The following is a 22,871-nucleotide window of genomic DNA, read 5'->3' on the forward strand; positions in this document are numbered from 1 at the left end:
ATAATAATGACTATTTCTTCTTCTTCTTCTTCTTTTTTTCTTAATTTGTTAGTGTGCCGTAGGTGCCGGCCAATAACGGGAATTAGAATTAGAATTAGAATGAGAATGATGAGCGGTTAGAGATGAGAATTTGGTGAGCATGAGGGGGCGATCGACGGCCTCTTCGTCTGCGTTGTAGCTGTAATTAATAATGTCAATGTCGTCGTCTGTGGTGGAGATGTTGATGCAGGCACAGCGCTCGAGCGAGGTGAAGAAGGCCGCGGCTACGGTGGCACCCACCCGGCTCGCCACCCTGTCCAGCCTCTCGCACCCCATCATCATCATCATCATGCCGCCGCCGCCGCACCCGCCATTGCCATCCCTCTCCCTCTCCCTCTCCCTCTCCCTCTCATTCCCTCCTCTCATTTCCCCCCTTTTGTGTTTTTTAAATTAATAATATCCGATATCGACCAAGTTCCTTCTATCTTATATTCTTATTTCTTCTACCTATACCATTACCATTAGCATGCAATGCAACTACAGCTTTGTTTAATTTTTTATTGGAGAAAGAATAATAATAAATGAAAGCTAAGTTAATTACAAGCAAAGCAAAGCAAAGAAGAAGCTACTTAATTAAGGGAGGAGGGAATTGGTGGTGAGAATTAATTAAGGCACATGAAAAGGAACAACTCACACTTGGAGGGATATTCCCATGTGTGTGTGTGTGTGTGTGGATAGGATCACAAGGCGTGTTAATGAGATAGAATATGATATTGCATGGAATTGGAACGGAAATAGGAACGGAAAATGGATCAAGAACCCCAAATATATTTTAACCAAATTCGCCATGATCATTGAAATTAACATACATATATATATATATATTTAATCCATATATGCAGAAAATTAAATATACATATATATATATATATATATATCTTTTGTCCAAATTTACCAACAACTAAAAACTATCATTTACTTATAAGTACATGAATGACCTTTGTATTGAATATTGAACTGAACATTGTTGCGCAGATTTTAATTAATATAACTTTCTATTATCAAGAAATACTATAATAAAATAGATATAATTCAAGATCTTCTTTCACTTTGTTTTAAAAGTTAGGTGAACTTTAATTTCTAATAATGAGGTGTTTATATTATGTAGATATATGGTATTATATTTTATAGAAACAAACATTATGAAGTTATTGGCTCATATTCATCTTTAAGGTCATGTGTATGATAGACAAATAATTATTAGATAGGCGGACTTCATATATACTACTAACACAATTAAATTTTATATAATAAATAAAAAATATTGGATATTTTAACCATTGTAAATAAAAATATTGGATATACGCAGTAACAGTATACTATTATCATACAGGTTTGTGTCTTTCGAGAAGTAAAATTGATTATGTATGTATAGCTGGGCAATCTTTTAACTATTATCCTACATTCATTCATTCATGTTTTGTTGGATTGACCTTTTATATTTGCATGGGCAATCTTTTGTTGTGCTCTTCCAATAAACAAACAAACAAAGGGGATAAAAGTCATTAATAGCTGAAGTCTTATCCCATACACCTTTTATTTTATTGACAAGAAGAGTATAGTATTGTAGTATAAGTTAAGTTGGCATTGAATCACACAAGTCATGTTTAGATGTGCTTGTGCATGGTTCAATTTATGAAATTAATCTCGATTATTATGTTACCTTTACACTTTATTATACTATACGTACGGTCTAATGAGATCATCTCATAAATTTTATTTTCGTTTTCTTTTTCCTCAATGGATCCATCCACCAATGTTCTCTGTTGTGTCTTTATTCTTTCTTCCCCAGATGTGAAAGCGTGCTCGCTGTCGTGTAATCAATCGTGTTTGCGATTTCAAGAAAGACCCTGCTGCTTGAGAGCTCCAAATAGACTACGCAAGCAGGCAGGCTGTCTCTCTCTCGAACAAATCTTACGAGAGGCCTTTTCCTCCTCCGACGATGAGAGAGGCCCTGTCCGATTCGCCGCCGCCAACACCGGATATTGCGTCCCGCTTCCCGTTAAGCTTACTCAATTACGAGACCATTCCGCCCGCTCCGTCCCGACCCATTTCTGGATCCGAGCCGCCGGCTGATTTTCTACTGGACTTTGTCGGCCACTCATGGATCGCTTACGGCGCCTCCTCTCTCCTTGTAATCTCTCACTTTCCAAATCCTCTATTGGAGGCCGAAACAAAAATTGGCCCTATTTATCGACAAGTGATAGAGCTGTCGACAGAGGCCGCTGCCGAATGCGTCTCGGCGGTTTCTTGGTCTCCCCTCACGCCTTCCGTCGGAGAACTCGCTGTGGCATTGGGTGATCGTATTGTGTTATTAAGCTACACTGAAGAAGAGAAGTGGAGCGGTAAGTTTGTCGTTGATTATACTTTGGAACTTTCAGACTTTCTTGAATGTCCGATACAACTGTAAACAAATATGCTCGAGCATGTGAAAATTTCACACACACTACTTACATGACATGATGCTGAAGCTTGATAAGTTCGATATGGTTGGAGGCTGGTGAATCAATCTTTCTATGTAATTTCTTCATCCATAATGTGCCTTTTCCTCTGCATTTTGAGAAAAATATCCATCCACTACAAGCTTAGTTGTCAATAATTAAAACTCTTCATATTTGCAAACCTTCAAACTTAATGTCTCTCTCCTCTCTGTTTCTGTGTCTCCTTGTTCTTGAAATCAAATATGAACTTATTTACTGAGATTCAGGTTCTTTTTGTTGGAGCCAGACTGCGGTGCTTGTACAATCCATGAAGGTGGAGGCTATGAAATGGACAGGTTCTGGAGATGGGATAGTTTCTGGAGGCAATGAGGTGGTGATGTGGAGGAGAAGGGATAAATCATGGGAACTAGCTTGGTCATTCAAGCCAAAAGTTACTCAAGTGCTTGTCTCTACCACATGGTCTGTAAATGGGTTTTCGGCTACAGCAGCACAGAGTAAACTGAAACTTGGGGGTTCATCATCTCCGTCAAATGAGGCAATAAAATGTGTTCTTGTCTGTCAAGGTGATGGACAATCCCCATACCCACTTGCTGAACTGCACCATCCAATGCCTGTTAGTATGATTCAATGGAGACCATCAACAGGAAAACTATCCAGTAGACATATCAGGCATGCATTCAGGCCCGTCTTGTTAACTTGCTGCCTTGATGGAGCTGTTAGATTGTGGGGTGAAATTGATGATGGGAGGATTAGAAGAGCTGGAAAGGATGGTAATGACCACAAAGCTGCGGAGTTATCTTTTTGTGTTATTGCTGTCATTGAGGTAAATCAAATTGTAGATGGCTTGTTAGGCTTTGATTTTTTTGTTCATTGGTCAACAGAAGTTGAAGGTGTGGCCTTTCTTGGTGGAAAAAATTGCTACCTTTCATGTTCTGATGATCTTCGAAATGATACTGCTGGTCGATGTGAGTGGTTAATTGGCTTTGGTCCTAAAAATGTAGCAATATTTTGGGCTGTTCACTGTCTTGATGATTTTGCTCCTGTGCGGTTTCCAAGGGTTACCTTATGGAAGGAACACCAGTTAGCCAGTTTTGAAATGGAGTCTACTCAATTGCTTATTCATAAAATTTTGATGATGAGGACTCAAGATTCTGGACCACCTGTTGATTGCTCTTTGGTTCACTTGTTGCCTAATAATTCTTTTGCCTGGATTCATTTGTATTCTCAAGCATCAACTAACTTTGAAAGGAATTCCACAAATGACACTAATTCTGAAAATCCTTCAACAAAGTGTGCCAGAAGGTTATTAGAAGTTGAGGGTCACACTGGAAAAGTTATTCAATTGGCAATTCATCCTTTTTCTTTTGAAGTTGAACTTGCTGCCTCTTTAGATGGAAATGGCATGCTTCTTTTCTGGTCACTTTCAACGTTCTTCAATAGCCATATAGGCCTACCGGTATCAAGTCCATCCTGGAAATTTCGAGGAAAATCTTTTTTCGATAATTCTGCAAAGTACACATGCATGTGCTGGGCTCCAACACTGCTAGGCAGGGATCAAGTTCTTCTAATGGGATATGCAGGTGGAGTTGATTGCTTTGTAGTCTACGCTTTGGACAGCGATGATGAAAAAATCCACATTCAAAAGTTATTTTCTATTCCTTTCAATAGTGGACATCATGAACAAAGTCCAAGTACTATCTGCTCAATTCCACTGCCATCTATCTGCAACGGGAAACTTGTTCATAGTAAATTTCTTCTTTTTTCTATCTGGATGGATGATTTTAGGGCCTTATCATGGGAAATCACAATTCATTGTAGTGAGTTACAAGGAAGCTTTTGTTCTGAGCATTTGCAAAACTTTGAGTTTGAAGTTTCTGATAAGAAATACTTTGTCACAATTGATCCTTCTTCATCGGATTTTCCTGCACCACACAATGATGACAAAGTTACAAGTTTTGCTGTTGTTTGCCCCAGTGAATGGACTTGGACTGTAGAGCAAAAGCTGAGTTATGATGAAATGGGCCCCTGTGGCTATGTATATCATATTGTAACTGGTTGCAGTAATGGCACTTTAAAACTGTGGAGAAGCATGCCATATCAGTCCCAGACATTGGATACGAATTGGTGTCTTGTTGGTGTGCTTACTTCTGCAGATACCCCTATCTTGGAAATATCTCCTAGTGCTTGTTGCCTAAATATTGCTACTGTTTCCAAAACAAGTAGACCAAATCATACTAGTATCCTTTCCATATGGGAATGCATGTACATCCAGAGTGCTGGCAGTTTCATGCTAGATGATAAACTATATTTTGATGGAGAGATTGTTGCAGTAAAATGGCTTAGGTTGGGAAATGGTCAGCTATTACTTGGGGTATCTCTACGAAATGAGTTGCATATATATGTCCGGAGACGGCATGGTGGCCAATACATTCTGAAATGTGAGAAACCTTTGGAAGGAAATTCTTGGGTTTGTATTGCAGTCAGTGGTGCTTTGCCTGCCATTTATGACTTCCTTTGGGGACCTAAGGGCACTGCTGTGGTGGTTCATGATGAGTATTTTCGCCATTTTAGTCACTTTTTATCATTATCTGAATATACTGGCTCAAATAAACATGCACACTCTACAATATTTGCTGATCCTAAACAATCACAAATACAAATGGTTGGAGGACTATATCATTCACAGTCGACTGCAAAGATGAAAGGTACATGCGGTTTGGAATCGATTATAAATGTTGAAAGTTCTCCATCAAACTACAAGAGAGGTACCGGGTTATGTTTCTGGAGCATGTCAGTAATAGCAGAAGTCATAGGTGGATCTCTGCCTCTATTTCACCCTGAGGTCCTCTTGATTAATTTGTATACAGGTAATTTGGGTGTAGAAGGGGTAATGATATTTCTATGTTTACAGAGTAGACATTTCTTTTTCCACTTTATTGCCTTGCGCTTATGTTCAACTATGCAAAAATTGTACAATTGCTGTTCAACTATGCAAAAATTGTACAATTGCTGTTCAACTATGAGAAAATTGTACATTGCACTTTAACAACTTTGAACAATAGAAGGAAGTTTGCTAATTAAAAGATGTAATTCTGACAATAATAGATGCCAACACTCAATATTTGGGATACTGGTTTCAACTCTACCTTTTTTTGCATTCTACAATAGAAGGAAGTTTGCTAATTAAAAGATGTAATTGTAACTGATATAAGGTGTATCAATGTTATAAAGCTGGATATATGATTGTGGTCCTTGTAAATATTTTCGTGAGGCCCATACTTACTGGTACCTAGGTAGATATTTATACTTTTACAATTAATGCTTGGTCAACTTGATCATTTTGTTTAAATGGCTAATGGCACAGATCCAAGCTTTAATATGATAGTTTGAGGGAATTAACAGCTCTCTTATTCCTGTTTTTTTTTGGGGGGGGAACCTTTTACATCTGTTGCTTAAGATGTGCTACTCTGTGTGCCTTTAGTACCCTCTGAAACGTGTAGCTTGAAGTGCTGCATAACTGATCCTCTTGATGTTGGTTTGCCCTAATATCGATTCTTTATTTTCTATATTGTATTTGTTACCACAGAAGCATCACAACTCTTTAAGACTCAGTTTAATTATTAGAATGAAAATACGGAATGGTTTAGCTTTCTCCAATGTGCATTCTTGTTATGGAACCTTTATATATCTTTTCATTAAATTATTGATTTTCAGTCCTTCATCCATTTTTATCCTCTACCAAATTGTGTTTATGTAGGTAACTGGAAACGTTCACTTATAGTACTGCACCATCTTGTTAAGCACATTGGGTCCAAAAATTTTTCGAAACTAGGATATGGTGCTAAAATGCCAAGGAATATAATTTTCCCTGTTCCACTGTCAAATTATTTTGAAGGGATGCTTCCATCCAGTTCCGGTGAAAAATCATTTCAGTGGAGCATTTCACCATTTCAAACAGGGAAGGCAGAATATACTTCATTTGGTGGTTATGGTGCTCTGAGTACTTCTCTATCTTCTTCACCACAATCTGAATTTGACAATTTCATTGAAGCACTTGAGAGATTGTATAAATATACATATATAACTGAAGTTGAAAAGTTACAGGCTATTGCCCTAATTGATCTTCTACGAGAAGTTAGTAGTCATCATTCGAAATGTGCATACGGAAGCCTTGATGAACCTGGTAGAAGGTACATTTGAACTTATTTATTTGCATCCTAGTTTTTAGTCATCTGATATAGTTACATTCTAACTCTCCAAACCATTATTCATGATACATGGGAGTCAAAATTGTACAGATATTAAAGAAATACAAGACCCAGCATTTAGGCATATGGATTTATTTTCTTTTATTTTCTCCCACCTATCTACAATATATTGATGTTCTTGCTCTTTGGTTTTTGTTTCCACTATGTACATGCTTATATTAACTTGGCAACATTTTTGTTCTAAGATTTTGGGTTGCAGTTAGGTTTCAGCAACTATATTATGCCCGAAGATTTAATAGGTTGCCACAAGTGGAAGAGATTGTTGTTTCTTCAGAGCTGATTGGGTGGGCTTTTCATTCAGATTGTCATGATAATTTGTTTGATTCCTTACTACCTACGGAGCCAACTTGGGACGAAATGCGTAGCATAGGTGTGGGATTTTGGTATTCAAATGTATCTCAGCTACGGGCTAAGGTACTTTGGAAGCTATACTAAAACTTAGAGCCGCTTTTAGCTATTGTGGTTGCTATGCTTGTTAACTTGAACAAATGATGCACAAGAATAATTGAATTTGGTTTTGTTTTAACTGTTTTTAATTTTTATTTTTAGTTTTATTATTTATTTATTTTTGTCAATTGCTATGGTAACATACTCATTTTAGATGTTAATATGAGTTGCGTGAGGAATTTACATTCAAACTTAACTATAGAATTAATGAGAAAGATATATGGTTGCATGCTCATGGTAGTGTTCCCTACTGCGGGAACGAGGTACAGTGACCTGAGATGCACGGGCCTTGTGGCCTGCTCAAGTCATACATTTATGGATGTGGCTGCAGTTAGCGACATGATACGATTTGTTGCCACCTTTGTGGATTGAGCTTATGTAACTATGTCATTCCATATATGTGGGTTTTTTCAGAAACTTCTTACTATTATATAAGTTTTATGTCCTTGATGATAGTTGTAAATAAGTCCTAATCTTTTGTATGAATTATTTGTTCTTTTGGATCAGATGGAACGATTAGCTAGACAAAGGTACATGAAAAATAAAGATCCAAAGGCCTGTGCACTGCTTTACATAGCATTGAATAGGGTTCAAGTTTTGTCTGGCTTGTTTAAAATGAGCAAAGATGATAAAGATAAACCATTGGCGGGATTTCTGTCTAGAAACTTCCAGGTACTTATTTTTGAGGTTCAATATTTTATTGGAAACTAATATTGATTGCTTGAATCCATGCTTCTTGTTTGATTGTAACAGAAAATTGTAGAGTATGCTGTATACCTTTATGTTTGATCTGCTTCTAGTATTGTTCTTTTGTTTGTGAATTAAGCTTGCTCTATACTTTGTGCGTGCAAGTAATTCGATGAGCATGGAGAAATGATAGAGTGACAAAAAATAAAAAAGGACTAGAAAGCCCCGAGTTTTTGGTCTAAAAATGTAATGACAGAGGAGAAAGATGATTGCTACATAGAGCTGTAGAAAGGAACACAATTCTTTTATGAAACTCCATTTCCCCCTCTACCATTTTATTAACAGAATCTGATCTCTATATAGTTGCTTTCCTTGTTTTCATGAAATTGCCACAACTGTATATGACATGACGTTGTATTGTTCTTAATTCTTATCACTATCAAAATCCCATAAACAAACTTTTTGACATGCATAGGCCAGTGTTATCTAGATAATTCTATTTGTGTCCTCTCTTTGTTCATGCATATGTATACTTTTATTCTTCTGTCTGTTCTACCTCCCACCACCCGCTCTTCTGGTTCATTTATGTTTTATATCTCATTATTAGTTTAATTTTCTTCTGATTTTTCAAATGTATAAAATGTTTAATCTTGAACGGGGCTTGAAATGATTGTTTTTGTAATTATCTAGCTGAATCTTGTTTTTTTACCATGTAATCTTGTACTCATTGCAAACCATTAGCTTAGTTTTGTGAGCGTCAATTTTTATCATTGATGGTGCCAAAAAGTGATTTTGGGGATGTAATATTGCATCCTCCTAGTTACTATTTTATAGTGAATCAACATTCTCAATTCTATCTTCCCAGGATGATAGAAATAAGGAAGCTGCTCTTAAAAATGCTTATGTACTTCTGGGGAAACATCAACTAGAGCTTGCAATAGCTTTCTTTTTGCTTGGAGGAGATGCATCTTCTGCTGTCACAGTTTGTGCTAAAAACCTTGGAGATGAGCAACTTGCTCTTGTAATTTGTCGTCTCTTGGAGGGGCATAGAGCCCCCCTTGAGCGCCATCTTATTTCAAAGTCTCTCCTCCCATCTGCAGTATCAAAAGGTGACATTTGGATGGCAAGTTTTCTGGAGGTATGGAGATGCAACATATTTATCTCATGAATCCATTTATACGTCCAATAAAGGTTGCATTTTTTCATGTTAATAGCTCATTCACTTTTGTTTTTGTACAGTGGGAATTAGGGAACTATTCTGTATCATTCATGAGAATGCTTGGTGGTGAAATGGGATCTGAGGATAATATTTCACTTCTTTCATCCTCTCATGTTTCTTTTCTAGATCCGAGTGTTGGTCAACATTGCTTTATGTTGGCTTTGAAGAATAGCATGAAAAATGCTATTGGGGAATTTAATGCTACCATTTTATGTCGGTTGGCAGCTTTGATGAGTTTCACTTCCCTTAGCAAATGTGGCTTGCATGTAAGTCACTCTGTCTTTTCACATTCTAGTTGGTCATTGTTTGCATTTTAGACTTGAAGTTGTTTGGTGGCATAAAATGCTGTTTGTCTGTCATATTTGTATGCTTGTAGCATTGCCTATTCTATGAGATGCTTAATGCATATAAATAGTTTCATCTAACAAAATTTATAATAATAGTTTAAGTAATTTATACTTATATGGAAGCTGTTCATTTAAACTACGGATTATTACTATTTGAGCCTTCTATCTTCACATAGTCTTTTTAGGTTTTTTTTTAGTTCAAATTGTGCCTATGCGATATCTTAAATTCCAAGTGAATATTTTAAAGCTAATATATATATATATATATATTCATCATAGTTGCTAATATTATCCTATAGTAGCACTATCGTGCCAGCAGTGTGGCTGTCGTCTGTTCCCCCCACTGTGTGGCAGTGGTCTTGCAGCAGGGGCAGGCTGTGTTTTACACACCGAAATGTCTGCCATCAGTGGTTAACTTTTTTTTTTTTTTTTTCTAGATCAGATGGACTCTTTGGCTTCCAACTTTATGATTTTTTAGGGTAAAAAGACCACTTCCATATTTTAGATTTAAAACTTGAAATCATTATGGTTGCCATACATAAAACTCCTTTCATTATTTATGTATACCTTCTTCTATACAATGACTTAAATATTGGTCATATCAGTATAGGGTAGGGTCTTAGGGGCTGGCTGCTGCTGTTATCATTGACCACCTATATATTTCATAATTTCTTAAAAAACTGAAACTTGCATCATATTTTAATATTTATTTTTGTGAATCAACACACCTTCCAAAATTGATAATTAAAACCTTGGCCTCAGTTAACTGATTCCTTGTGGTGTCTGCCATGATAGGCTTGACATATTTTTTAACACTAGAGCTCTGACCATCCATCGACTTGTCTAATGTAAACTATGCTTGTTGAGGGGATTTATCAAGATCCTCCATTGTTTTATATTATCCACTTTGACAGAGATTAATGTATGTTTTGTTCTTCTGTAAGCTTGAAGCTCTGGAGTGCCTTTCCTCATCATCTAATCTCTTTGGTGGCTCTACCCATGGGATTCAGATGCACAGCCCAACATGCAGTATTTTTGATATTGTGAAGCCATCTCCAGATAAAAGTTCCTCAAACTGGATAAAGGATGATGATAGCCATTTTATATCTCATTTTAAGTTACATTTGGCTATGCAATACATGTCAAATGTGTTAAGAGAGCATCCAAGTTGTGCAAACATCGACAAACCCTTTTCTGAAGAGTTTGTTAACAGTGTAATTGACTGTCAGGGATATCAAAACTTGCTAAAGGAATTTCAAGATGAATTGACTGCAACTATTGCCTATTTTCAGCAGAAATTTTCACTGGTTCCTTACCATCTACTTAGTATGGTAATTATTATAGATGATTTCATTTTTCTGCAATCTCACTTTTCTGTGCAAGACCATATGATCTCACTTGTTCTTCTACATGCAGATCCTGCTATATTTGCATTGTAACGGTCTTACGATTGTTGGACATTCTATATTGCAAGACTGTCTCAGAGAGTTTCTTCCACAAGGAATGTGTAATGGAACTCAGAATTTGATTTTCTCTTCATCCAATCTCCTCTTGAAAGCTACAGAAGAAGTTTCCAGCTTATTTGTGAAATATGTTGCTGAAGCTTGTAAAAATTGCTATTCCTCCACATTGTTTGCTAGTAATAGGCTTTCTGCTGATGGCAAGTTTTTCTGGCTTTCTGCCTGGGGATTTTCCAATCAAGGCATAGTATGGTCGTTTTGGCACTTAAGAGCCATGCTGCCGCTGTTTCTCAGATTCAATTCAGAAGAATTTTATATGTTACTCTCCTCTTTCCTGGATTTGTTTGAATTCAAGATACTTTTTGCTTCAGCGTGGCTTCAAAAGAATTTCAAGGCTGTTCTCGAAACTGTTAGACCTATCCTTGTCACATTCATTAAAGGGAGATCTCAGCATGAGATCAAGATGACAGAGCTAAAAACACTTTCTACTGAGATTGTGAAATTGCTCACACATGATTTGTCTGGTTATGATTTAGGAGTGTATGTTGGAAACAATGGAAAAAATGAACAACACAGTGAGGAGGTTCCAGTTGACAAGATCTGGCATATTATGACTGCTTCTTTATGGATGCATATGTCTGAATTCCTACATCATCAGCTCAGTGCACTGTCTGAAGAACTTGGTGAAAGTCTCCCTTCACCTTCCCTTTCTCCATCAGATTGTAACAGCAATAATTTAAGGATGCAATGTGTCTCAGTTTCAGGCATTTTAACTGATAATTTAAAGTTTGCATGCATTGGTGTATCCTCTTACTGTTCAAAGCAATTTGCAGCATTCCTACTTCATGTTACAAAGGAATCAAGCCAACTCAACTTATTTGATTCTGAAGATGGTCTGTCTAGGCTTGGAGCTGCAAATGAGTATCAGTTAAGTGAAATTTCAAATGGAAGAAGGTTTGTTGATTTTGAAGAATTATGGCATTTTTGTAATGATCCAAAAGTAATCCATGAAGCTCTTCTGCAAGAATACCATAATTGGTTACCTTATTATAAAGAAAAATTATCTAGTGGTTGGGGTGATGCATATATAAATATCACAAGAGAGTTTGAATCTGAGGAGATTTGTGATAAAGAAGATAGAGTTGGCAGTCCTAACCATTCAAGTGGTTCGCCATTAGCATGCCTATCCCCTGATGATCATCCCTTCAAAGGTTCTGGTGACAAAGATTCACATGATTCAAGGAGGATTATGCCTTTTCAAAATCCTAAAGATATTTATAAGAGAAATGGGGAACTTATTGAGGTATCATTTTTACTATTACTCTGGTATTAAGATACTATGATTATACATGAGTCTGTGTTTTCTCACCCTCATTATTTTGGAGTAGGCTTTGTGCATAAACTCCATTGATCAATGCCAAGGTGCCCTGGCTAGCAATAGAAAGGTCAGAACCTTCTCCATGATATAGTTGTGTTGCATTTTACTTTGGAATCTGCATAGTCAAACCTCACGACTTTGTGTAGGGTTTCCTAGTTCCTTACTTTATTTCTTAATCTTCTATAATTGTGCTATTTTGACATTTCGTTGCTTATTGGAACAGTAAGGATGTTGCTTGACGCAAAAGGGAGCAAACTAGTTTAGATTGAAAAATGATGTTGAAAGTATCATCCTGATATTGTCTACACCTGTGCTTGTGCCTTGTAATATTATTTAATAGATCATTTCAACTACATTATACATGTTTTCACCTTAGGTTGGAATTTGGTTCCTTGACTGTTGTTTATTCATGAATATGCTACTGTTTCAATTCAGGGGATAATATTTTTTAACTGGGAAGATGGGGCTCTTCATGGAGATAAGTCAGAATATATCTGGGAAGAAGCTGACTGGCCCCATAATGGGTGGGCAGGGTCCGAGTCCATTCCAGTACCTACTTATGTTTCTCCTGGTGTTGGCTTGGGGAGTAAGGAGGGTGCACACCTTGGATTAGGTGGAGCTACGATTGGTGCCAGTGCTTTGGTTAGACAAGGCAGGGATTTGAAAGGTGGAGCCTTTGGGATATCTGGTTATGCTGGTGTGGGAGCATCCAACCTTGGATGGGGGATCCAGGAAGGATTCGATGAGTACGTTGATCCACCAGCAACGGTGGACAACATCAAGACAATGGCATTTGCATCTCATCCATCGAGGTCTTTCTTCTTGGTTGGTTCTAGCAACACTCATGTATACCTATGGGAGGTATATATATCTAATGTACCGTAATCATCATGTATTTATCTGCAATCCTGTTTTAGACTGCTTATGATTATTCTAGCATTCAGGGCTCAGGTATGTCCTTGCTGAATTGTCATGTTTAAACAATAGAACCATGACTCTTTTGAATCTTTTGACTATTAAACTCCAGTATGTTTGCATGCATTGAATGACACCAAGCCACTGCTGTACAGTTGGTGTCCTAACTCCTAACCCTGCTAAGATCTTACATTAGTTGTTATTGAATCAATTTGTTTTCTTAAACTTATATTTTCCCAAAGTTAACTTATGCATTCGTCGGCCTACCTTTTCTTTTCTCTGGTCTAATCATGCTTATTTTAACCTTTACCTACTCTGGGAGTTGGCAATGAATACAACTTTGTGTTTTGCCAAGACATATACTACTTCAGATACTATTTTTTCTGAGTAATTTCTAGGTATTGTCTTTCCTCTTTTATTATGAATCAAAGAATCTTATTTCTACATGTATTGGACATATTGATATCTATCCACTTAACAACCATTTTACACTTATTATCTTGTTTTCATTACTTAACAACCCTATGTCTACACATTCCTTTAACATTCTCATTTTTGTTTTCCTCATCATGATAGCTGATCGAAAAGATTGTCAGATCAATCTTTTTGCTACCATGTGTTTCACAAAATATAGTTCAATTATTTGTCAATTATTTTCCACATGCTTTAACACTATATGAACTTTTTAATTTCCCATTGTTTCTCGAGGATACATCTAAGTAATTGGTGATTTTAGCTTTATGCTGCTGTGTATATATCCCTCATTGCTTCTATATTCCATACAAAGTTTGGTTATGGTAGAACCTGTCAATTTGAGATTATGATATACATACAAAGCTATATTAGTGTTATCCTCTCATAACTTTGAATGCACCGTTATTTTTAAAATTACTTGTTAGTAGCATCGACTGGTTGGTGGACTTTGGTCCTTGTCCCCGCATCTTGTTGAGCTAAGACGGTTTAAAGAGGAAATATTTGATGATGTCAACTTGTTAATTGAGAAACCATTGCGGCTATGGACTGAATGGGCACACATTCCATTTACTTTAATTCAAGATATGCAGTTAGTTTTTCTTACATAAATCAGTGCCTAATAAGTTTAAATTTTGACAGTTTGGCAAGGACAGAGCTACTGCAACATATGGAGTACTTCCAGCTGCCAATGTCCCCCCTCCTTATGCCCTTGCTTCTGTTTCTGCTTTGCGATTTGACCACTTTGGACATCGGTTTGTGACTGGTGCATTGGATGGCACTGTATGCACATGGCAGCTTGAAGTTGGTGGAAGGAGTAATGTTTGTCCTTCGGAATCTTCTGCCTGCTTCAATAATCATACAGCGTATGTCTCATCCCATTTAATTAAACTACAGTAATTTGAACTATAATTATCTAAAATTGAGAATCCTTGAGATTTCTAAAGATCTGCAACATTGTTGAAATTCTTACATGTTAATGTGTTAGCTACACAGTTCGATTTTACTGTGTTTTTATTGTTGGGGCGTTGTTGCACTTTATCTGAGAACTAATCATTAACGGTATTATTTTTAATCATCGTTTCAGGGTTTGATCCCTTGAATTCAATTATAACTTTTTGAAATTGTATTGTCATAGGGATGTGACTTACGTTACAGCAAGTGGATCAATTGTTGCTGCTGCTGGGTACAGTTCCAGTGGAGTAAATGTTGTTGTGTGGGACACACTTGCTCCTCCAGCCACGTCTAAAGCCTCTATAATGTGTCATGAAGGTTTGTTTTATTTACCATGTTCCTGTGATCTCTAGATGCATGTGATCCCAAAGGAAGTCTAAACCCTCGACAGGAGATTGTGTAAATTGATTCTTATCTGGCGGTGACATTTTTTGCCTGTCTGAGGCAAGTAAAATTGCATAGTTTTAATCTGAATCAATTGGGCAACTTATTAACTTATAATGTCATTTGTAATCTTCCAGGCGGTGCTCGATCCCTTGCTGTTTTTGACAATGACATAGGAAGTGGTTCCATTTCTCCACTTATTCTAACTGGTGGGAAAGGGGGAGATGTTGGATTGCACGATTTTCGGTACATAGCAACTGGAAGAACAAAGAAACACAAGCACTTGGATACTGGAGAGCAACATATGCATGCTCCATCTTCTGTAGATATGCGAAGCAAAACTGGGGACCAAAATAGAAATGGAATGCTTTGGTACATTCCAAAGGCTCACTCAGGTATGGTGATGGACACTGTATAGTTCAAATACTATCAAGAATTTGAACTGACTTGCATACTAACATCTGCATGAAGGTTGTGTGACCAAGATCTGTACAATCCCAAATACAAGTTTTTTCTTGACCGGGAGCAAGGATGGCGATGTTAAACTTTGGGATGCAAAGAGGGCCAAGCTAGTATTCCACTGGCCAAAATTGCACGAAAGGCACACCTTCTTTCAGCCTAGTTCTCGTGGATTTGGAGGGGTTGTCAGGGTAATGAAATTTTATGTACTGCCCATCCATTTGCATTCAAATGGAAGTAATCTCAAGAATTAATGGTGTTGTTTTGCATTGCAGTCTGCAGTTACGGACATTCAAGCAGTGTCTCATGGTTTCCTAACATGCGGTGGAGATGGTCTGGTCAAGTTTGTGAGGTTTCAAGATTTTGCTCCTGTGCCTCGCTGACGAGAAACCAATGATGAATTTAGATGGAATAGGGAGGTAGCAAAGGAAGAGGAGATCGATCATGGACAGACAGACAGACAGACCGACAGATAAATGATGCCATCGATCATGGACAGACAAACCGACAGATAAATGATGCCGTCTCCTTCCCTTCCTTCCCATTAAGGTCGATTTCGATTGCCAGTGGTATGTATGTATATATATATATATATATGCCCCAGCTACTGTGCCTTTCTTTTCTTTCTTTCTCTCCAATGGTAAGGAAGGAATTGGATCAGGCTGAAAGTAACTGTGTGGTATGTGTATCTGTATTATAGTGTCACGGGGGCAGAAATGTCAACATGGGACAATAGTGAGTATAGAGACACAAACATACCGACAGGACCTTACATGAAAATATACTGTGCCAATTGCAATGATGATTGGTTCACTTATCAGTTTTGCTTCATATTTGTTGTGTTTATGACTTTATGTATGTGGTGTTTTAAATTCTGTAGTAACACTATTCATTTAATATATACAGAGAAAACAAATTATTAATCGAACAATTGTAATTGTATTTTATTTTAAATTACTTGTTGCAAAATACAATATATTAGGAGGAACCAAAATAATAATAATAATAAATTAAATTATGCATTGTAGTATTCAAACTTGCTCCTATTGGTTTGCAATTTACACGTTCATTCTTTCCTCCTAACACGTTGAATTATTTAAGGCACAGAAACAATCCCATAATATTTAAACAAATAGGTGTTTTCGATAATATACGTCGGATGCAGAACGACTGTCCCACCCACCGTCATCAATTTATATATTCGCAAACGGGAGCCTCCAACAATATATATTAATATTGAGTCACAACAGCCGCTGCCACTTGAAATCTTGATTCTTTTGAATGCAAATGTTGCTCTCGAATGAATGGCGCTTCTTGGAGGAATTATTCCATCTTCTTTGAGGTTTTCATTGGGAGTGCTTCTGATGCCCTTTTGGTTGGCAAACGAAGACAGATAGGACCTATTGGGAGTGCTTCTGATCCCCTTTCCTCCAAAATGGATAGGACCTATTGATCCTTTACTAGTTGTTCCAATGGAAGAACTCTAAGAACCTATTAAGGTGGTACATTCTCCTACTACATCTAGGATAGGAGGACCCTTTCATGGAATGGAATGCTTGTTCAATAATTAATGATTCAATTCTGAATGGTATTCGGCATATCAATTGAAAGCATGAAATGGTAAAGAAAAATGAAAGATTTGAAGCTTGTACTATTCATTATTTTATTGTTCAACTTTTCTTTGCTCTTTATTCAGCGAATCTTAACATATAATATAATGAATAACTAATAAGTGCCCGTCAACAAAAAAGGAGTTATTATTAAATTATCGAAAAATAGAATCATCCTCTACATATTCTGTAAAATTGAATGTATAATTTGGAAAGTCATTAGAAGGAATGGTTGGCAGAGATAAATTGACAGAAATATCCTAAATAAAATTATTATAGGAATAGTAGAATTACCGAGGGCGGGTTAGGGTTACAAGTCTGGAACCGTGTAATGAATACATACATACATACATACATACAGCGATGGGGTTGGGGTTGGGGTTAAAAGCAACGCCTTTCTCATTTCTTACGGATTAGATCTTCTCATCACATCTCATGCTCCTCCTCCTCCTCCTCCACCCAGACAGTCTGATAAAGGAGAATCGATAAAAAGAAATTCTTGGTATGCAAAAAGTCTTACTACTGAAAATCTCCTCCTTCCCTCTACTTCTGTTAACTACATCAATCAATCAATCAATCACACGCACACAATTCATACATATACATACATACATACATATATACATACACAACTCACTCGCAGTCTCGCCTCTATTTTTTCTGATTTTGCCCGTGAATCAGTTTTGAAATAGAGCCCCAAAGGCCCTTCCTTGTTAGCTCCATGATGCGATTGATTGGTTTTTTTGTTTTTCCTCTTGTTTCGGGTTTGGGGGGTTGGGGGCTTGCGCGCCTTTGCTATCAACTCCACTACGATTTCCGGATCGAGGGCCTTTATTTGGATTCCTTTTCAAGGTTTTTAGGGGGTGGGGTCTGTCTGATTTAAGGATTAATACTTCAAGGTAGACGACGGTTCTATTTATTTAATTTTCTTCTCCTTATATTATTATTACTACTATTAATTCTTTGTTGGTCTTTGAGGATGGGATTGTAGTTTTTTACGGGATAACATCTTGTTGGTTGGAGCTGAATTAGGATGGGCGATCTTTTTATCTTTTACCTAAATTTGCTGAAACGTATGTTGATTCCTATTAATTTAGCATGCTACCGGGAATGGCTGCCACTTACTCCAAAAATGTTATGTGTCTCTATATCCCTTCCCTATACCAGGAACAACTTTTGTGCTTTACTTCCTTACAAACAATTTTCCGATAATTTGTTTGCCTTTCTTATATTTGGGTTATGGACGACTTTCTTGTTGTTTTTGGCCACACAACTACTTGATCTTGAAGTTTGTCCATGGGCAAGTGTCAGCTGCTTTCCGGTTTCAAGTGTATATGAAATCCCATGACACTTAGCTCTTCTGGTGAATCAACAGTTACCCACAATACTCATTCGGCTTTGGCTTTAAGTAGCTTGTCCTCTTCCAATGCACAAGTTTGGGTGGTTTTGTCTTGGAATTGAGTATTAAATTCTCTTCTATGTATTCCTTGGTTCATGACAATATACAACATTCCCAAATACTTGAAGATTACCACATAACACCCAAGAAACCGGAAGCAAAGTGCCCATATCCTATAATCCTACTATATATTGTATTTGAGAACCAATAACCCTTTTTGTTTAAATTCTTCCTAGGTAAATACCTATATAGCCTGCACCCATTCAGTCCGTGGATGGTTTTCTGTTTTGCCTGCAGTTGTTATAACAATGTAAGCATGCAGATTCTGTTGTTGGAAGCAAGGCTGAAACGGTGATTTCTTGTATCACAAGACTGGAAACATAAGACAATCATGGCAGAGAACAATGAAATTGAGGACCATGTGGAGCTGGATGATGACAATTATATTGAAGACGAGGATGATGTTGAAGAACCCATGGAAGATGAAGGATCTGGAGAAGGGGTTGAAGGAAATGTTGAAGAGCGCTATGATGATGTAAGAAGCGAAGATAGTGGAAAAGATCAATCTCCAGGGACTGAGATAAATGATAACCGCATTGGGGACATCGAGGATGAAGAAAACCCTTCGCCTATTGATGAAGTTGAGAGAAAAAAACGTGATGAGCTTCTTGGCCTTCCTCCACATGGTTCGGAAGTTTTCATAGGTGGACTACCTCGGGATGTTTCAGAGGAAGATTTAAGGGAACTCTGCGAACCATTTGGTGAAGTTTTTGAGGTTGGCCATAATTAAATAGAAATAAGCTTAAATACAGGCACTTTTTGACTTTCTACTCATAGATAAGTCATATAATGCAGGTGCGGATAATGAAAAACAGGGATACTGGTGAAGGTAAGGGCTTTGCTTTTGTAGCCTTCCAAGAAAAAGATATGGCTCAAAAGGCAATTGAAGAGTTGCATAACAAAGAATTTAAGGTGATTGGCTACTCTTGTCAGAAATTTTCCATAATGCCAGTGTTCTGGAGATATTTTATTTCTGTTGTCCTGCTGATTGGCTGAAATTTGTTGATATGTTGGTTGTTTTTGGCTGCAGGGAAGGACACTGCGGTGCTCACTATCAGAGTCGAAATACAGATTGTTCATTGGAAATGTACCTAAGAGTTGGACTGATGATGAGTTCAATAAAATCATTGAAGCTACTGGTCCTGGTGCTGAACTAATTGAACTGATCAAGGTGTCTTGCTTTCTTTATTAATTTCTAAATATGTGTAAATATGACGAGTTAAATTGTATATTTAATCTACTTTATTGCCCTTCAACTACAGGATCCACAGAACCCATCCCGTAATCGTGGTTTTGCATTTGTGGAATATTACAACCATGCATGTGCAGATTATTCTAGGCAACAAATGTCCTCAGCAAGCTTCAAGCTTGATGGCAACTCTCCAACTGTAACATGGGCTGATCCCAAGATAACATCTGATCATTCTGCTGCTGCTTCTCAGGTGTAATAATATCATTGAAATGCTCTGTATAATATTAATATGTATTGAGGTGCTATGATTCTTGGGGATTTTTTTGAGATCTAATTGTAGGATCAGCCGTTGGGTGGACTGATTTATATCAGGAATATATCAAGGAATCTGATTTTCATTAATGTAGAATGTGTGGCAATAATTATGAACCGTTGATAATTTGTTTTGACTGTCATGTGTAAGTAGAAACATGCTAGAAATAGCAATATTTTTACTTGGTTTTCATTCTACATTAACTTTATGGTTCCTCATTAGTGATTTGAATCATCCGAACTATATTAAATTTGCATTTTTATCTTCTTATTGATGCTTGATGTTGCTCAGTGTACGCATCAAATTTAAGGTGGTGTTAAATTTGGGATCAGATGGTGTGTATTTAGTGGGTTAAGTGGCAAAAGTTGGTTACGTGTAAAATGAATATTCTTATGTGTATGCACATTGCTAATGCTTCTAAATTCTAAGACAAATTTCCCTGCAGCATTTAACATTCCAGTAACTTGGGGTGGTTTTTGCACTATGTTTTTTTCCACATAGAATTATTCCTTTTTTCTTCTTCTCTTGATGGACAGCTTATTAACTTTTTGTGGAGATCCTTATTGGAACTTTTTGTGAATTCTATTATCCTTTATGCAATCCTCCATGCAAAATTTGAAATCCATTTTTTCCTCTCAATTTCTGTAACCCTTTTTTTCAGTAACTGTTTTTATTTGCATTGCTATCTATCAATTTATGCACTTGTCATTCATCATCTGTGGTTATATGCATTGTAAATATAACTGTAGTATACCGCGGTAATAAATCAGAATCATAAAATTAATTTGTTAATAGGCTTACAGCTATTACAATTAGTAATGAAATTAATACTCTGTTAGTATGATTTGCACTTATACACATCTAAGTTATTCATCATTTGGCACAATTACACTTAAAGACATTTAGGACAAGTCTTTTTGCTGGATTAGTATTGGTTGATATCCTGTGATAATTCCGCTTTGGTGTACTTATATGGCTTATCCATTTTGTAATGTTTGTGAAGTTGTTAGTGGTAGAAAATAAGGTTTTTGGTTGTTTGGTGCTTATGTTACTGGATGTCCATTTTATGTTATTCAGGTCAAGGCACTTTATGTCAAGAATATACCTGAAAATACATCTACCGAACAATTAAAGGAACTCTTTCAGCGTCACGGGGAAGTGACAAAGGTTGTTATGCCTCCAGCTAAAAGTGGTGGGAAAAGAGATTTTGGGTTTGTTCACTACGCAGAACGGTCAAGTGCATTAAAAGCTGTCAAAGAGTCAGAGAAATATGAGTTAAATGGTAAATTCCACATACTTCTTGTCCAGCGTTAACTTGTTCCAGTTTTCCAGTTTTTATTGTTAATAAATATTTATAAGTATTGCAACACAGGTTAACTTTGTGCCATGCTGTAATAATATACCAGTAAATTGGGGTTCTTGGATATTATCAAAAGAAACTAATGAACTATAAACTTTCTATGTTATCGTAGCTCTGCTTGCAGTGGCGTGAATTGTTTGGTTTATGAATCATATTATCTCATGTAAAATGCAGGTCAGGCGATAGAAGTTGTGCTGGCAAAACCTCAGACAGAGAAGAAATTTGATGCAGCAAATTCTCATGCCGCGTCACCAATTCCAAATTATATTCCTCATCCAGGTTATGCTGGCATACCCATGAATCCTTATCCACCAATAGCTGCTGGTTATAGCGCCGCTGCGGGGTTTCAGCAGGTACTTGCTGTAACATGTTTCTTTTATGGTTTCTTTTGGATACGTTCCACTGAGAGTCGTCTGTCTGACCATTTCAGCAGCCTATGATTTACGGAAGGGGACCAATGCCAGCAGGAATGCAGATGGTGCCAATGGTTCTACCAGATGGTCGAATTGGCTATGTGCTGTAAGTTCCGATTTGCTGCACGACTAACAAGGAACAGTTGATGTGGTTGACCACCTAATTACCATTCTTTTTTTGCAGCCAGCAGCCTGGTGTACAGATGCCATCACCTGTAAGACCAAGGAGGAATAATGTTGCCGGTGGACCACAAGCCCGCGGAGGGACAAGCAGTAGTAATGATGATACTAACCGTAACAGACGATACCGCCCTTACTAGTAGTGGTAGGAAAGTGAGTTTCTTCTATATGTGGATAGCAGCTGTAGCGGATCAGCATAACCTGAGAGATATTTGATGTTTAATCAATCAGTACAACACAACATTGGGCATAAAGAGAGTGCAAATGGTATATTCGAGCATTAGAGTCCGCAGCAGTTGCTGAATTTTCACTTTACTTTTAACATTTGTTTGGTGGTTTTGTTTCTTGGGGATAGAAGTGCAAAGATTAAAATGGGAATGCCAGCTTGCTTTTATTATATTTGGGGATGCATGAGCTATTCTGCTGCAGTGGTTTTTCTTTCTTTCACCTGTATCATCTTTCTCAGAGCCATATATCATTGTTCATTCATGGTGCTGAATTGTGCTGGGATGGTATAAGCATGATTTTTGCATTCAGTTTGTTTGGGAAGGAAGATTGAATCCTGAAAAAAAAAACATTTGTTTTTGGATGTAGAAGAATATCATTTTGGGAGAGGGGTTGATGTGTTGATTAGGCTGTGCCCCGGTTAGCACATAAAAATAGGTGCTATGGTAACATAAAAATGATGTGCTAACTGTTCATGCTAATCGGGTTTGCTGCATGAATATATTTTTATTGTTAAAATCAATGGTAACATATGTTGTATAAAAATTACAATATATAAGTCTCGTGTAATTGAAATTGTATGTTTTACAAAAAAATCTACCATTCATTTTTTTTTTTTTTTTTTTCTCCAAGAAAAAGAAAAGAAAGGA

General features: G+C 37.1%; 2 protein-coding genes across 7 annotated transcripts; both read left to right on the top strand.

Moving 5' to 3' along the window:
• Positions 1–1,818: 1,818 nt before the first annotated feature.
• LOC127260850 (uncharacterized) lies at positions 1,819–16,293 on the top strand. Of its 3 annotated transcripts, none has more exons than XM_051288824.1 (16): positions 1,824–2,384; positions 2,747–5,347; positions 6,238–6,670; positions 6,934–7,162; positions 7,703–7,867; positions 8,748–9,020; positions 9,122–9,367; positions 10,393–10,779; positions 10,865–12,211; positions 12,297–12,353; positions 12,722–13,147; positions 14,315–14,538; positions 14,811–14,944; positions 15,148–15,405; positions 15,482–15,660; positions 15,745–16,293. In XM_051288824.1, the coding sequence occupies exons 1-16, from the start codon at positions 1,982–1,984 to the stop codon at positions 15,850–15,852; spliced, it is 7,470 nt and encodes a 2,489-aa protein (XP_051144781.1). In that variant the 5' UTR covers positions 1,824–1,981; the 3' UTR covers positions 15,853–16,293. The 3 variants fall into 3 exon arrangements, 2 of the variants coding, with proteins under 2 accessions (XP_051144781.1, XP_051144791.1); XM_051288834.1 differs by having other exon boundaries at positions 2,243–2,384; positions 2,767–5,347; XR_007840816.1 differs by lacking the exons at positions 15,482–15,660; positions 15,745–16,293 and having other exon boundaries at positions 1,819–2,384; positions 14,811–15,070; positions 15,148–15,287.
• Positions 16,294–17,418: 1,125 nt separating this feature from the next.
• Positions 17,419–22,393, top strand: LOC127261377 (heterogeneous nuclear ribonucleoprotein Q). 4 transcript variants are annotated; one of them, XM_051289712.1, is made up of 9 exons: positions 17,419–17,581; positions 18,801–19,253; positions 19,334–19,450; positions 19,569–19,709; positions 19,801–19,980; positions 21,121–21,325; positions 21,578–21,756; positions 21,834–21,922; positions 22,001–22,393. In XM_051289712.1, exons 2-9 carry the CDS (start codon positions 18,870–18,872, stop codon positions 22,134–22,136), a joined length of 1,431 nt encoding a protein of 476 aa, XP_051145669.1. In that variant the 5' UTR covers positions 17,419–17,581; positions 18,801–18,869; the 3' UTR covers positions 22,137–22,393. The 4 variants fall into 4 exon arrangements, with proteins under 4 accessions (XP_051145669.1, XP_051145693.1, XP_051145686.1 ...); XM_051289736.1 differs by having other exon boundaries at positions 21,837–21,922; XM_051289729.1 differs by having other exon boundaries at positions 17,429–17,581; positions 18,776–19,253.
• Positions 22,394–22,871: the final 478 nt, after the last annotated feature.

Source organism: Andrographis paniculata, unplaced genomic scaffold, assembly GCF_009805555.1.
Source record: "Andrographis paniculata isolate CXL003 unplaced genomic scaffold, ASM980555v1 Contig15END, whole genome shotgun sequence".
In the NCBI taxonomy this organism is placed as follows: domain Eukaryota; kingdom Viridiplantae; phylum Streptophyta; class Magnoliopsida; order Lamiales; family Acanthaceae; genus Andrographis; species Andrographis paniculata.

Coding starts and splice junctions, on each gene's coding strand:
- LOC127260850 (XM_051288824.1), top strand. CDS start 1,982: ATGAGAGAGGCCCTGTCCGATTCGCCGCCGCCAACACCGGATATTGCG. Junction 2,385..2,746: donor TGAAGAAGAGAAGTGGAGCG/GTAAGTTTGTCG, acceptor ACTGAGATTCAG/GTTCTTTTTGTTGGAGCCAG. Junction 15,661..15,744: donor GATTTGGAGGGGTTGTCAGG/GTAATGAAATTT, acceptor TTTGCATTGCAG/TCTGCAGTTACGGACATTCA.
- LOC127261377 (XM_051289712.1), top strand. CDS start 18,870: ATGGCAGAGAACAATGAAATTGAGGACCATGTGGAGCTGGATGATGAC. Junction 19,254..19,333: donor CATTTGGTGAAGTTTTTGAG/GTTGGCCATAAT, acceptor CATATAATGCAG/GTGCGGATAATGAAAAACAG. Junction 21,326..21,577: donor AGAGAAATATGAGTTAAATG/GTAAATTCCACA, acceptor TGTAAAATGCAG/GTCAGGCGATAGAAGTTGTG.